Source organism: Staurois parvus, unplaced genomic scaffold (assembly GCF_062004578.1).
Source record: "Staurois parvus isolate SC_StPar_1 unplaced genomic scaffold, SC_StPar_1.0 ptg000078l, whole genome shotgun sequence".
Taxonomy (NCBI): domain Eukaryota; kingdom Metazoa; phylum Chordata; class Amphibia; order Anura; family Ranidae; genus Staurois; species Staurois parvus.
The window spans coordinates 1,091,782-1,108,218 of NW_028317874.1; the positions used below are offsets into that span (position 1 = coordinate 1,091,782).

Here is a 16,437-nt window from a genome sequence, read left to right on the forward strand (position 1 = left end):
ATTACACCCCCCCCCCCCCCCCCGGATCACCCCTCCATTACATCCCCGGATACCCACCCCCCGGATCACCCCTCCATCACATCCCCCCTCCCCGGATCACCCCTCCATTACAATTACACCCCCCCCCCCCCCCGGATCACCCCTCCATCACACCCCCCCTCCCCGGATCACCCCTCCATCACACCCCCCCTCCCCGGATCACCCCTCCATTACATCCCCGGATGCCCCCTCCGCCTCCTTCACTCCAACTTAGATCACTCGCTCTCTCAGCCTGTCTGGCAATGACGGGCCAGTCCAGGTAAACGGGGCGTGCCCACCAAAATCCCGCCTCACTCTCCGCCCGCTGCTTCCTGTGATTGGCCGGTGGTGGGTTGAGTGACGGGGGGAAGCAGGACGGGGGCATGAAGGAGCCTGGAAGTCCCGCCCCCTTGGCAATGTCTTGCAGCCGCACTAAAACTTAGAGCATTGATTCCGCTGGGATATAGAGGAGGAGAGGAGAGCAGAGGAGAGGAGAGGAGGGTGAGCACCGACCGTCCACACTGCACCGCCATGGCCGGCATTACTCTGCACTGCCTCCTCTACTCTCTGATCTTTGGGATCTGTTCGGCAGTCACAGGATCTAGGATCTATCCGGCCAGTGAAGGTAAGCCTGGGATTGTCATCGGATCGGACCGGGGGGTCTGCCATGGTGGAGACTATACATACACCGCTATGTGCCAGCGACCGACCTGGATGTATTTGGGGGATCCTGCATGGAAGGGGACACCGGAGGACCCGGACTGCTCTGCATGTGGATCGGAGACCGATGGGGCTGATCGGGATCGCTGAACTATGTACATCAGTGTGTGTGTGTGCCCATCGTACGGAGAGGAATCTGCTGTCCGAACAACTTCGTTCCATCGGTGGTCACTATTACCGGGAGATTCCATCCCACCCGCCGCAGAGTGATCCTCATCACTGCCAGATGTCTCTGTTCCTACTCCGAAGTCTCTATTCCTATACAGATGATTGTATTCCCATACAGAAGTCTCTATTCCTACTCAGAAGTCTATATTCCTACAAAAGTCTCTATTCCTATACAGATGATTATATTCCCATACAGAAGTCTCTATTCCTACTCAGAAGTCTCTATTCCCATACAGAAGTCTATATTCCTACAAAAGTCTCTATTCCCATACAGAAGTCTATAATCCTACAAAAGTCTCTATTCCCATACAGAAGTCTATAGTCCTATACAGATGACTATATTCTTCCCATACAGATGACTATATTCCTATAGAGAAGTCTCTATTCCCATACAGATGACTATAATTCTATACAGAAGTCTCTATTCCCATACAGATGACTATATTCCTATACAGAAGTCTCTATTCCTATACAGATGACTATATTCCTATACAGAAGTCTCTATTCCTATACAGATGACTATATTCCTATACAGAAGTCTCTATTCCTATACAGATGACTATATTCCTATACAGAAGTCTCTATTCCTATACAGATGACTATATTCCTATACAGAAATCTCTATTCCTATACAGAAGTCTCTATTCCTATGTACTCCAAGATAGATGTATAGATCATATATACTCCAGTATAGATGGGACTGCCCCCTCAGTCTCCAGTATATTCCTATAGAGATAACACTGCTCCCCCCCCCTGTATACTCCTTTATACTTTTAATATACTCCTATACAGATGTGAATGGTGCCCCTGTATATTCTTCTATCCTATACAGATGTTCCCCCTCTATATTCCTAGACAGATGTAACTGGTGCTCCCTCGATAATCATGTACATTCCTATATATTTGTGACTGATTCCCCCTGAATATTCCGATATATTCCTATACAGATGTGGCCAATTCCCCAAATATGTTCCTATACAGATATGACTTCTGTCCCTGATATATTCCTGTACAAATAGAACTGGTGTATCTCTATAATTATATAATATTCTTAGACAGATGTGACTGGTGCCCCCTTTATATTCCCATAAAGATGTGACTATAAAGATGTGACTAGTGCCCTCTTTATATTCCTATAAAGATGTGACTGGTGCTCCCTTTATATTCCTGTAAAGATATGACTGGTGCCCCATGTATATTCCTACTATATGTATTCCTATACAGATCAGACTTCTGCCCGTATTATATTCCCCATACAGATTTGACTGATTCCCCCTATTTACTCTTGTTCCTATTTATTCCAGCATGTTCCTATACAGATGTGACTGTGCCCCCTATATACAGTCATATATAGATGTGACTGCTGCCCCATGTATATTCCTATATATATGTGACTGGTGCCCCCTATATACTCCTATACTTATGTGACTTGTGCCCCCTATATACTCTGATACAGATTTGAACGATACTCCCTGCTTTTTTCGCCCTATACATTCCAGTGCAGATGTGAGTGCAGTTTAGTCCAACACTGTCATATTCCTATATAGTATGTGCAGATCCTCCTGTAGTTTGTGCTCAATCCCCAATCACTTTTCTGTAAAAATGTCCCTGTAGCAGAGGTGACTAGAGCCTTCTTCAGAACATCAACCCTTATGTAGACTTCCTATGGATCTGAAAGAATACAGATCACTTTATCCAGGAGAAGAAGCCTTTGAAGTTCTGCTCACCGGGCTAGAGAGGACATTTCTACTTATTTAATAGTTTCTGGTCCGAGGAGGGATTCTGTCGTTTCCACAATGGATGCCTATGGCTGGTTCAATTAGTGCTAATACCTTCCTGTACCAAGGCTGTGGTCCTATGTGTCTCCATATCTGCCTGTGCTGGGTCTGCTTGAAGCCCAGAATTGGGACTGTTGAGCTTTAATGGTGGATACTCTTTTTGGAAGTACTCTATCTATCTATCTATCTATCTATCTATCTATCTATCTATCTATCTATCCATCCTCCATGTCTGTGTAATTTGCCACCCCCCCCCTTTATCACTCCATCCACTTACATTTCATGTGTAATACATATGGCTGCAGTGCATGGGATCTCTCTCTACATGGCAGTGTGTGTAACGGATACAATAAGTGTAGCGTCTTCATGCCCGGGATTCATTGGTTTCATACGTGTTCTTCACATCTGCCTGCTAAACTTGCCTGCTATAAAGTTGCAGTAGAATGTCTGCCTTCTCTCACACACAAGGGGTTCTGTGCCTTTGAATGCTGATCACGTCTGCCTTCCCCTCTCCCCTTATTCCCCTCTTTTTGTATAAATTGAGCCCCATTGTTCTCTTTGTAGCTCCGATCTACCTTATAAGAATCTAGATGGATGTAGATTGCAGCACGCTAGAATGGATGAGGTGGAATCAGGGAATAAAGAAAAATGTAAGATGGGTACAGTTTTGTACCAATTGCTGAAAAAAAATATTACCAAGTGGAAATACATTACCGTTCAGAAGCAAAGAGATATCCAAATCCAAACTAGCCATTGTGCCATCATAAACTCACAGATCGGGAGTCACGACTTACTGTGTAGGCTTTTCATGGACAACTAGAAGAAATGTGTACAGGCCCTATATATATATATATATATATATATTACTGTACAGGGATTTCACAGGATTTCTAGCAGCATAGAGCTGCAACTATAGAATTGATCAATGGATTGTAGATGCCTCCTATAAATTTTGACATATGGCCTACAGTAACTGAATTTTTCTGCACATCCCTGTGTTAAACATATTGATTAAGGAACTAGTTAAGAGCCCCTGATATGGGGGCTAGTCTGACTCCGTCTGTCGGCACATTATCACAGTACTACTTGATGTACAACTGATACCAAAATCAGTATGATAATAAATCTGGGACTATTTAATTTTATCTGTTAGCAGAAGAAAATGACAAGTACTCTTTTTCTACAAAACATAAATTATGCAAATTAGGAAATGCACAAAAAAAAACATGTATGGCAAAAACGTATAAATATCTGAACAGAATAATACAAGCGTCCACAGCATTCCCAGATGGATCTCAATCATAGACTATTGTGCTCCATTTCCCGTCCATGTCACTCACGGTATACCTGCTCTTTTCTTTCAGTTACCCTCTTGGATTCCAGGTCTGTGCAAGGAGAGCTTGGCTGGATAGCCAGTCCTATAGAAGGAGGGGTAAGTCCTTGATTTGGTACAATTAAGAGACTCTAATGGGATGATTGGCTCTCAATACCGATTTCAGAAAGGCTCATTTTTGGTTGATTGTGCAGAGAGGCTTATTACTTCTGCGGCCTACCATATCAATTACCTTTTGTGGGCCTGAAACCTAATATTGTAGGGGGATAACCATTACGGATTGACTGACAACTAAAGGTAAAACAAAAATGTAAATTGTTTTTCTTTTTGGTAAAAAATAAGATAAAAGTGAATAGCTGCCTAAACTAGGTAATAGAATACCATTGTGAGGCTATGAGAATTTGTTACTATTTGTCCTTTATAATATGAGATCCATTGTGGGCCATCAATGCAAGAAGGGGCGAGCTGCTGCAACCTGTAGTAACCAACAGATGTACCTGCTTTGCTGTATGCTGCTTATCTTTGCAGTATACAGATATTAAAATACAATACATGTAAATTGTATAGCTGTCAATTTGACATTTACCTGGCATGCTTTTTGCAGCATTTGCTGGTTTTATTCTGTTTCTCAAGCATTACGCTGTGGTTTGGTGTTAGAAAATACCTTAGCAGCACCTAAGTTAGCTATTTAACCTATATATTGGTGAGCAGAAAAAGTTTAATAATGGTAAGCACACTCCTGAAATGCCATGGTATTTGGAGGGCTTTTATTTCCGCTCTTCTCTAAAGCAAAGCATGCAGAACGTACAGTCTGCTAACAATGGACATTTCAGGGCACTCACGTAGATTTTACACAAGGCCCAGAAGATGCCATCTCCTGCAGCAGTGGCATCATTGTCAGCTGCTGTCACTGCCCTTTGTTGGCCAATTTATGGTAGAAGATGCCATTCAGGGATCCTATAGGTCCGAATACCATTGCAGTTTAATCTATAACACATAATTGTCAAGTAATTGCTTATCAGAGAAGCTCCTTCCACTCATAATCCTTACTGTGGAGAACAATGCAAGTTCTATTACCTGAGGCAGGCAAGGGTACAAAGCAGGCTCATATGCATTAGACTCAGTCATGTGACTCCAGGCCTAGGAATAAATGGCCTGAAAATAAGGACATTTTACAGTGAGCTCTAGGTTGTGGCGTTTTTAGATTTCAGTAGATCTTGATATTCTAGCAGGACATCTTGAGATGTTGTCATAGTCCTAGCAGAAGATTCAGGATGGCTGACTGGCACCTGGAAGCATAAATGGCTGATATTTAGCTGAGACTCGTCAATGTGCCTCACAGTTCTCTGGCCTGTCGAGCTTATTCAGACACAGCCTGTCCTATTCCCACACCGTGCAATACAATGGCACAATCGTTTATTCTGTGTGCCAAGGGCAAGAAGTGTAATGAAAACCGTGTAACAATGTAGTTTGGGTTGACCTTGAGGAACATAATACATGCTCCTCATTACCAACAGTCTAAGCGTATAATGGTTTATAAATTGGCCCACATAAATTATTATTATTTTTTTTTTAATAGCAGCACGAAGGAAAAATTCTTTATCCTAGATTGTCCAGTGAGCCATAAACATTGCGTTCTAATGGACACATGGTCTTTGGGTGTTATAAAAATCTGCACTTTTGCATCAAACCTGGTTTATATGACATGAGAGTAAGGCCTCACAATATGCACACATATATGGTTTTTGTTCAGACAATTTATATGTAAATTTTAGTTTATTTCAGTTATGCAAACCAATGTATTATGAATTTTCCTTTAAACGCTGTGTTTATGACACATACTGTTACCTATCCACCATCCCACAGCCTAAGAATTTATTGCTGCTTTCAGTTCGCTGTGCTTATTTCTATATAGACATATAAGTTTGACATTGACTTATAGGTTGACATAATATGAATGTCTTGCATTACTGGTAATATTGAGAGTGTCAGGGCTGCAGTAATGTTTAAGTGACGCTGATTTCAGTTGCCACTTTCCTGTCTCCCCATGGACGTGACAGTTTTCTCCAAGCCCAGCAGACGCATGCATGCTATTTTTATTCTGCTGGTGAAAAATTTAATAGTACATGGACAGTCAGGGATCTTCAGTAGATTGCATTTTTCTTTTACAGTTTGTATTCAGGCTACTTGTTTGATCTGTATTTTAGTAGATCTAAATAAAGGAAATTTTTCGTAAAAAAAAAAAATAAAGAACACAGCTGTGTACAGTCTGCATATCTTCAGCACATAGCAAATCCAGCTGATGGCCCTTAGATTTGGTGGTAAAGGTTAATTCACATACATTTTGAGTATGTGACCTTATTAGAATCTCACAGATTGGTTGATATGAGCAGCTAAGGTGCTTATCGCTTTGTTGACTGCCTCTGGTAAATGTAATTTCCCCTCTGTAGCCAACAGGAGGCGGTAGTAAAGGATTTGGTTGCCAGCTAAACTGGCATCTGTCTATGCGTATGCTATTGTGTGAAGAAATTGAAGCTGAGTTTTGTGTGTGTGTTTAAAATATTATAATTTTAATTATAATTTTTAAAACATTTTTTTTATTTATTTGATTTCATTTTTTTTTTATACTGTGACAGTACTTTGTGTGCTGGCACTTGTCTGATGTTGCTTTGATTCTGAAAGCTGTGCTTCATTTACCTCTGCAGCCAGGTTTTAAAATCATTAGCACATTCTTAAAGTATATATTTGGCCTTATTAAGTATATGAATACAAAAGACAATGCACGTTTGCAAACAACTGTGATAAATAGCAACCGATTAGAAACAATCTTTCACAGAATCTGCATTAAACAAATATCAGTCTTTATAGGTTAGTTGACATTACATATAGTTGATGTTACACAGTGATATGTGTTGTGTGGCCTATATATCACAATAGTGAATTGCTTGTATTGCTTAGTTGTACTAATAAAGCTTAAAAAACTAAAATTATATATTTTTTTTACAGTGGGAAGAAGTAAGTATCATGGATGAGAAAAACACTCCTATACGAACCTATCAGGTCTGCAATGTAATGGAGTCAAGCCAGAACAACTGGTTACGGACTGACTGGATCCCCCGAAGTGGGGCACAGAGGGTGTATGTTGAAATTAAGTTCACCCTAAGGGACTGTAATAGCTTGCCTGGTGTGATGGGAACTTGCAAGGAGACATTTAATCTTTACTATTATGAATCAAACAGCGATAAGGAACGCTTTATCCGAGAAACCCAATTTGTCAAAATTGACACTATAGCTGCTGATGAAAGCTTCACCCAGGTGGACATTGGAGACCGGATAATGAAGCTCAATACAGAGGTCAGGGATGTAGGTCCACTCAGCAAGAAAGGTTTCTACCTGGCCTTTCAGGATGTGGGAGCATGTATCGCCCTTGTGTCTGTCCGGGTTTTCTACAAGAAGTGTCCATTAACTGTTCGGAACCTGGCCCAGTTTCCTGACACCATCACGGGTTCTGACACCTCCTCACTTGTGGAAGTCAGAGGATCTTGTGTCAATAACTCTGAGGAGAAAGATGTGCCTAAAATGTACTGTGGAGCCGATGGCGAGTGGCTGGTGCCTATTGGGAACTGCCTGTGTAATGCTGGGTATGAAGAGCGCAATGGCGGATGTCAAGGTAAGAGCCTAAACTGTATGTTTCCAGCTGGTGTATAATAGTGTAATTGAAAGTGCCATAAGATGAATGGAAACAAGCCATCAATTAGCAGATCTCTTGGGACGGCTGTTGACAGAAGGGTTGCACACACAAGGCCAAGAGGTCCAGGTGGCAGGGCTGGCACAAGACATAACTTGAACAAATGGCATGGCAGAAGGCAGGGAGACATATTCAGAGGCTGGCTCTGCACAGATGATGGTGAATTCACCATATCCAATAAGGCCTAAAATGGCATGGGGGGATCTAGGACCCATGTATCACTTACTGTTTGCTACAATATCTATCTTTGGTCTAGTTGCTTTTTTGTGCTTTTTAGAAGAAGCACAGTTTCTAGTAGTCCTCCGAAGCTTTAATGGGAAATATTTGAATAGAACTTAGGAATGTTAAAAGTTTATTGGATTTTTATTACCTCTGAATCTTAAACATAGATCTGAAACACTTGCTAAGAACATCTACTCCATAATCTATTGCATCAAACATTTTATTTTGTAATGCTGAATACATTAGTACATTCCAAATATTGTTTAATGTGATCTATGCGAATATTGAAGGTGGTGGAACGATAATGTCTGAACATTCTACGATTACAGAAACTTGACATTCAAAAATATGTGAGCTTGAAATTATTAAATGTTTACTTATATCTAGAGTAAAAAAATTTAACTGGTATTGATTTAGTTCTTTCTATACCGATGTGGTCTTCGGAGAAATGGGAGATACTAAGAAGAGTAATTGATAGTGACTATGGTTTGGCCCTTAAGTGCACATATGTGTCATTGTGTATATGTGTGCTGAGCACAGTAGCAGCCTGTGTGTGATACACCTGAAAAGGCCCTTGTCTTCAGTTCACGGCAATATGTATCTTGGCTCCAGGGCAGGTCTGTACTGGAGTCTAGACACTTGCATAAGGCCTTGTTTTATGGCTTCTAGCGTTGGACCTGTCTAAGAGGAGGGCAATCCATTTCCTATTCCCTTTTCTCTGTGGTGAATTAGGTTGCATTGTTTTTGGCACAGTGGCTGGCAGCTCGCTCTACTGGTTGCAGTTCTTGGAGAGGCCTAACCTTGGCTTGTGGTGTTAAGATGGTCCAACTTTATTTGTTGAAAAAAATGACACCGGAATAAATAAATCCTTCTTTTGGCCAAGCTACTGACTGGTAAGGAGAATTGAGCTTTCTAAGAAGCAACAGGTTGTCTGTGATCTGTTTAACTGAAAGGACTGTGCAGGCTCTTATAAGCTTTGGAACTCCTTTGTGGCCCAAAGGACCATAATCCCAGCACAGGTCTTTCATCACATTACTTCGGGTTCAGCTCTTCTGTGTAGAATTTATGGCACCAGCCTTAAATTGATCCAGGCTGCAAAGCCTTTGTCAGATGGTGTCCTGTGGAAGGAGATAATTAGTAGTCTCACAAAAGTGACTATAAAGAAGGCCAATTAAACATCTCTAACTGTGATATATATATATATGTGTGTGTGTGTGTGTATATCTATGTATGTATGTACAGTATGTAAATGCCCATTTACATATTGATATACACATGTACATGTACCAGAATTGTGTATCCGGTAAGCTGACATTAATGTTGATTAAATACATTGACATTGATGTTGCACATTCCAATTTAACAACTTTTTGTTATGCTGTGTTGTGTCCTATCTTATGGGCTAAGCATCTGGCATACTGACCACCATTTGGCTTGCTGTCCACCATTGTTGATCTAGCTTATACACTCCTTCATGTCAGGTTTCTATGCTAGTTATTAAATTATCTGCATTCATGGAGTCCTTTGGGATCACTCTCCTCAGTGGCCATTTTGGACTCAGATCTTATACAGATAAGAGCTTTGGGCGTGAATTTGAGGAAAATTAATTGCCCCTTTGAGAGGATAAGAAAGATGCACCAGCCTGAAGGTTGCGACCCCTGCCAGCAGGTTATTCCTTGATTGTCCTTAGGAGGTTGGAACCTAGCAGGCTGAAGACAAGAGGGAGGTCCTGAGGTCACTCAATCCCTCATCTATCTTCCTTCTGTCATTCCCTAGTCACAGGCCAAGATTGATTAAGATCTTCAGTTTGACAAAGACCTGCTGAGTGTCAGTGGACAAGGGTCAGGGGCAGGGAATCTCCATCCTGAAGGCTTTTAACTCCATTGGCACAGGATAGTCAGCAATACATTGATTTCAAGTCACACATCATTTTCCTGGGTGACGGTTATTTGATTGGAAAGATAATCATCAAGTTTGATGTAATTATCTTTATAAATAGTAATCATTTAAATGTCCTACTCACACCTACATAAAATACATGCAGAACAAGCATTTATGGTAATGAGAAACATCTGTGAAATATAGCCTTATATTTAGATGTTGGGCTTGGCATTCATTTTGGAGGCTGGTAATACAATCTGCAACTCGATTACTAAAAGTGTTTTGAGAATGTATAAATGTATACTTTCAGTCATGGTAAAGATAATTGCTAACGTACCTGGGCCTGTTTTGTTTTAAAATAAAATATGTATGTTATAAGATACTGTAAATACTCTATGTAATGTGCACAAAAGGGATCCTCCAGAGGTTGCTAGGGGTTTCCATGAGCAATTGCTGACTCTTAAGATATCATACTGTTGACCACCAATGTATGATGACACTTGTTCACTCATCACCAATGTATGAGGGCACTTGTCCACTGACTACCATTGTGAGGGAGCAGTCCAATATTTATGGTTTGTATTTCTTTTCTGGCCAATATTACTTATTTAAGTACATGCCTCATTTTTTTTTATTCCTATATTAACAAATTGCAGCTCACACTAACTTCTAGTGAGCTGTAGATATAATAATTATTAGCGGGGGGGTTACCTAAGACTTGAGAGTTATTTGAAGGGTTCCTCCATGTTAAAAAGATTGAGAAAGCCTGGTCTAGGCAATCTTAGTGCCTTTCCCAGATTGTGAGTTGTATTGCCCTCAGTTTTTGTAAAAGAGCAGCGGGATGAATAATATTCAGATTTTCAAACAATAATTTACATAACTACTTGATCAGCTCATGAATATTCGCAAGTCTTTTTTTCCCCACTCTCAATGCTGCCTGGAAACCATGTTTGCTTGCTAGGAAGTATCTCCTCCTGCTTTTGACTCTCTTTCATGAATGGAGATTGTCAGCTGTCTTTGGAGCATCTCCTATTCTTTTGTTGGATTGTTCATTTACATATTATATATGATTCCTTGTACATTATACAGATTTCCCCTCTCCCACTACTCCACATCTGAACATTTACTTTTCTGAAAGAGGATGAGAATAAACCTGGACCAGAACCTTTTTCTGTGGTTTCTGAAGGCCTAGCTGATGCAAATGTATTCTTTCCTTCTTATCTGCCCCTAGTTCAGAACCGAGGAATCCTCAATGCTTTTTACTTCTCACTCCTACCCACCTCCTGTGACTTTCTTTTTTGGGATGGCCTTAAATTGGACTGTACCTAGTGTTCGTGCTTTATATTTTGTTTTACAGGCCTGCTTCACTTTGTCGGGGGGATTTTCTGCTGGAAGGAGGGAGGATTGTGGGGGTTTGCATTTATTCACTTTTTAATAAGAGGCTATCCGCAGGATAAACAGTAATTAGGGCGCCAAACAAACTCGCTGAGGCGATCTAAGTTTTTTATTCCTATCAGCGTGAAGTCCTGGCTCACATTTTCAGAACAGTTCATTGGTCAAACCATAGGCATGTTTATAATGGTATTGAAACAGCTGGGTGACCCACTTTGAGGTGAGAGCCTGGGATGTCATACATCCTCATGATGATGTTATGGCTCCCTCTGCTTACATCATTTCACGCGGACTTTAATGGCAATATATTTGCTTGGTTTACCTTCACTGTACAGCATGCACCTTTATGATGTCAGAATAACTGATCTATTATGTAAAGATCCCTTTCTTCTCACAGAAGTACATTCAAGATCAGTTGATTCAATGCATGTACCCTCATGCTTCATTTGTGCCATTTTTATGCCTTTTGAAACCGTTTAACATGCCCAAATATTACAGCCTTAAAGTGATACTAAACACACAGTGTTTAGTTTACATTAACCTTTTTCTTTACTCTGTACTTTTTTTCCTAATTGATATACATCTGTCACATGACCCAGCTCTTTCCCAGCCTTTCCCTGTCTGCAGGCAAACAGTGACAGGAGGACCTTTTAGTCCTCTGCTACTGGTCACATGTTAAAAATTTAAAAAACAGCCTTTGGAATACAGAGTAAAAATAAATCATATCAATAAACTGTTTTAAATTGCCATACAAATATATATTTAAAATAAAATCTTTATTATTTTTTAGCAATCACATGGTGTGGGTGTATTTCTGTCAGTCACGGGCTGTGTCATGTCCCTCCAGCCTGTGTCTTAGAATAACAGGAAGGTGTAGCCTCCATCAGTCAAGATGTAATATCCTACCCCTATTGTGTATAGCGGTTTAGTGGGCATGGAGGAGCAGGGGAGTGAGAAGTCCTTTATCATTGTGTATATGTCCATATGTGTGAATGTGACTCTGTAGTCACATGGGCTGCTCAGATGTGACAGGGAGCAAATGCTCAGGGTAGAAATACACTGGGCAGCACAGTGGCTAAGTGGTTAGCATTTCCGCCTGGCAGTACTCAGGTCATTGGTTCGAATCCCAACCAAGGCACCTCCTGCTTGAAGTTTGCATGTTCTCTCTGTGCCTGCGTGGGTTTCCTCCCACACTCCTAAGACATGCTGGTAGGTGAATTGGCTCCTGTCTAATTTGGCCCTAGTATGTGTATGTATGAATGTAAGTTAGGGACCTTAGATTGTACACCCCTTGAGGGTTAGGTACTGATGTGAATGTACAATATATATGAAAAGCGCTGCGTAAATTGACTGCGCTATATAAGTACCTGAAATAAAAAATAATAAAACTGAGCATGTGCACCAGCTACCAGCACTGCTCTGCAAAATCCCCAACTGTAGTGGGGACATGGACAGACGGGGGACACAGGGAACAGCAGGATCAACCAGGCTTTTTACAGAAAACAAATCCCATAGTGACTGGGTGTATATGAACAGCATGGAATACAGCATTTATTCATAGTTTTTAATGATGTGGGTTTAGTGGCACTGTAAGCTGTCTGGGAGCTACCAAACCCTTGAAGCTGGAATATATTGCTTGGACTAGTAGTTTCTGGACTTCTCAAAGGCTGTAAGGCTGCAGTTGACTCGCCTTTACCCATACAGACGTGTTTGCTTGGATGCTTGCAGGAAAACTATTTCACTGTTTTTAGGCTCTAAACCAAATCTGAAATGTATGCTTTGGTAGCTTGTTCTTTCACACAAGGTCTGAATGAGCAGTCACATAATCCTGATTTTGCAAAAGTCTGAATCCATTTTGTTCCTGTAGCGACCCTCATTTTAAAATCTGTGGAAATATCATAATCTTCTTACTATGAAGATCTGATTACTTTCTATGGTCTGGGCGTTGTGCTATGGGCTGGGTGGTGCTGCTCGCCTAATGAATTTTCCAACATATTTTTAGTCCAGGTAAAAAAATGTAGAGAAGTTAGCTCTCCAGGGACAGTAAAGGGTGAATTATTTTACCAGTTTTCAGCAATTTTGTTTGTGGCTGCTTTAGAAGGGATTTTCCAGTGTCCCACAGGCACCCTCCCGGCTAATCCACCCCTCCCCATACAATTTGTTTCCCGTTCAAGTTTACTCTGTGTCTGAGCAGCAATGGGAAAAAATAAAACGGACTTCATCAACTATTGAAACTTCGTCTTCTTTTCGAAGTGTGCCAGCAATGGACCAAAACGAGCAGGACCATTGCAAATAAATTAGCATGTCAATGCTTCCCTTGAATCAATACTCTTTCTGTTTTCCTGTGCCTCTATTTTTTTAATCACCCCCATCTGCTTTCTGTTTTTGGCGTTCCCTTTTCTCTGCTGTGCCACCTTCACCCTCGCTGCAGATTTCTGGCACTGGATATTGGAAGAAATGTGTCCAGATGATCTGTCTGTGCTTGGAAAAGAGGATGTCATTTTTATTTTAATTCAGCAAGCTTCCTAAGAACCAGAAACCTAGAGAGCAATCAAAGGAGAACATTGTGGAATAAATATTGTTTCTCCTTCCAGTACAAAAATCAATAAGGGAGAGACTTGCCTGGCAAGGAAGGGGTTGCTTTTTATACTGGGGATTATATATTTTAGGTAATGATTTCTAGACAAAAAAAAATGTTTCAGTTGGCCGTATAGGCATAATTAGGTAGTGCGGAGGTTAACAGACTAGCATTAATGAGAACAACAATAGTACTTGTTGGTTGTAGATATTTTTATGCATGGTTGAAAATCTTTGTGTAGACAGCTTTGCAAAAGTAGCAGCAGTAGAGCTGGTGTTCAGAATAGTGAATATAATAATGGGCATTTGTCAGTACCCTCATCATACTCAATGAGTGTTTCTCCTGTGTATTTCCAGCCTAAAGCAAAGGCGCATTTTTGGAAGGATTAGGTTGTTTTTTTGTTGTTTTTTTTAAGGCAGCCACAGACATCAGATGATCATCGCCAGTTGCAAACAGTTTTTGGCCTGTTAAGGTGACCGTCAATATAGCTAACTTCATATCACAACAGATACCCTGGGCTTGGCAATCTCAAGATGGAGAAATTTTGTGTTGTTCAGGTAAGGCAGGGTGGACAAATACAGAAGCCAATGAGATGTTTTTTTTAACCACTTCCAGTCTGGACACTTTTTCCCCCTTCCTGTCCAGGCCAATTTTCAGCTTTCAGTGCTATCACACTTTGAATGACAATTGCTCAGTCATGCAACACTGTACCCATATGAATTTGTTAGCATTTTTTTGAGACAGATAAAGCTTTATTTTGGTGGTATTTATTCACCACTGAGATTTTTATTTTATGTAAATTAAAGTCCAAAAATTTTGAAAAAAGTGTTTTTCTTATAAAATTTTGCGATTAAATAGTATTTCATCATAAATCTTGGCCAAAACGTATTCCGTTATATTTTTTGCAAAAAAAAAAATAACCCAAATTAGTTTATAACCAAAAATTATAATTTTTAAACTTTTTTTTACATTTTTGTTTATTTTTTTTATAATATTTTTTATTCTTTTTTTTTTTTTACATACTGTCACCCTAGCAGTACAGTGTCACCATGGTGACACTGTACTACTTGTGGGGGGAGATGATTTTTTTTTTTACACTGATTGATTGCTTTTACATAAAGGATGTAAAAGCAATCATTTCTCCTTCTCTCTAGCTGCATTCTTGCAGCCATTGAGAACTACTGAGTGAGCTGTGATTGGTCACAGCTTGTCACATGGTGAATAGACTTGTACCATGTAACCTCTGTGATCATTCACAGATTTCACATGTAGTAAGCAATGATGTCACAAGTGACATCTTGCTTACTACTCTGCATGTGATCGGGACCTTGTACAGGGGTCCCGTCCGACGATCGGTGTTCCACTGTGTCCGGAGGGAGCGCGCACAAGCAGGGTGCGGGGAGGCCATTTATGAACGGCCACCTGACTCTGCACTGCCACCGTCTGGCCGTTTATATACAATGGCCGGAAGGAAGGTGGTTAAAGAGCCAACCCTATTGACAACTAGAGAACCCCAAAAATTAGGCAGTGGATGTAATTTTTCTGACCATTGGCTACCTTGCTCCTGGGAATTATCCAGCCCTTAGTTAAGGTAAAGAGCAGATAAAGATGACCATTTCCATTTGACGGGATTGAGTTTTTTTTGTAAATAGTGGTTGATAATTATCTACCTGTTCATGCACAAGCATTTTGATGGTACTACTACTTTTTTTTTTTTTTTTTTGAGGTCCTATCTAGGTTGATGCATAGATGATTCCGACATGCTTGTCATGCAGAGCTGCCAGGCTCTTGATCTGCACTGCTGCAGCAGAACAGCTTGGCCAGAATTATCCTCCATTTTGCTGATTGGATATGAAGGAACTGCAGTAGAGTGCTATGACCTCTTAAGCAGCCCATAGATTATGTAATTTTCTTTCCCTCCATTATGGGTGGAAGGAAAGATACTTTACTTGCTCGATTTCCTCATCAACACAGTCAGTGTTGATGGGGGAATACCTGCCACAGCGCTGTTGTGTTCTTCTGGTGGGAAGGCTTCTTGGCCAGCAGAACAATATGACCGCTGCTGGTGGCTATAGCTACCTGCAGTGATTGCATGAAAAAATCCAACAGGCTGGTTTTAGTGAAGTCACTTGATTGATTAACTTCAGTATCACCAGCCGGCCCATAGATGGATTGAACCTTGGCTGGTCCCTGTTGAATTTGCCAAATTTGATCCATCTATGGCTGGCTTTACTGCTAATTCTGCTTCCTATACTGCCAACATGATGATTGTCAGCACTTTGTGCACTGAAGCAGAACTGGGTTGGCAACTAGTGCTGGCCCTCCTTTTCTCAGAATGCCACTGATTATTTCTTTCTGAAAATGCTGGTTTTCTTGCCATAATGTGGCTTCTATGCAAATGGCTTCTATGGCAATTACCTAGAACAAGCTTGCAGAGAAGTCCACATATTCAAGGTTTAGAGAGTCAGCATGACATCCTAACAAGTAGCATTTTCAGAAGGAGAAGTCAGCAATGGCAGTTTTCTGTTGTGGCAGAATGACAGGTTCTCCAAAGTAATTTTTTTAAAGAACACATAAATCCATTGATTGGTATTTGATG

At 40.7% G+C, this 16,437-nt stretch overlaps 1 protein-coding gene across 1 annotated transcript in view; it reads left to right on the plus strand.

The window, feature by feature from the left end:
• Positions 1–456: 456 nt before the first annotated feature.
• Positions 457–16,437, plus strand: part of EPHA4 (EPH receptor A4) — a 104,826-nt gene continuing 88,845 nt past the window's right edge. The window contains exons 1-3 of the mRNA XM_089669501.1: positions 457–643; positions 4,049–4,116; positions 7,024–7,687. Coding sequence (XP_089525627.1) covers positions 550–643; positions 4,049–4,116; positions 7,024–7,687 — 826 coding nt within the window. The 5' untranslated portion in view covers positions 457–549. The remainder of the gene's footprint in view (positions 644–4,048; positions 4,117–7,023; positions 7,688–16,437) is intronic.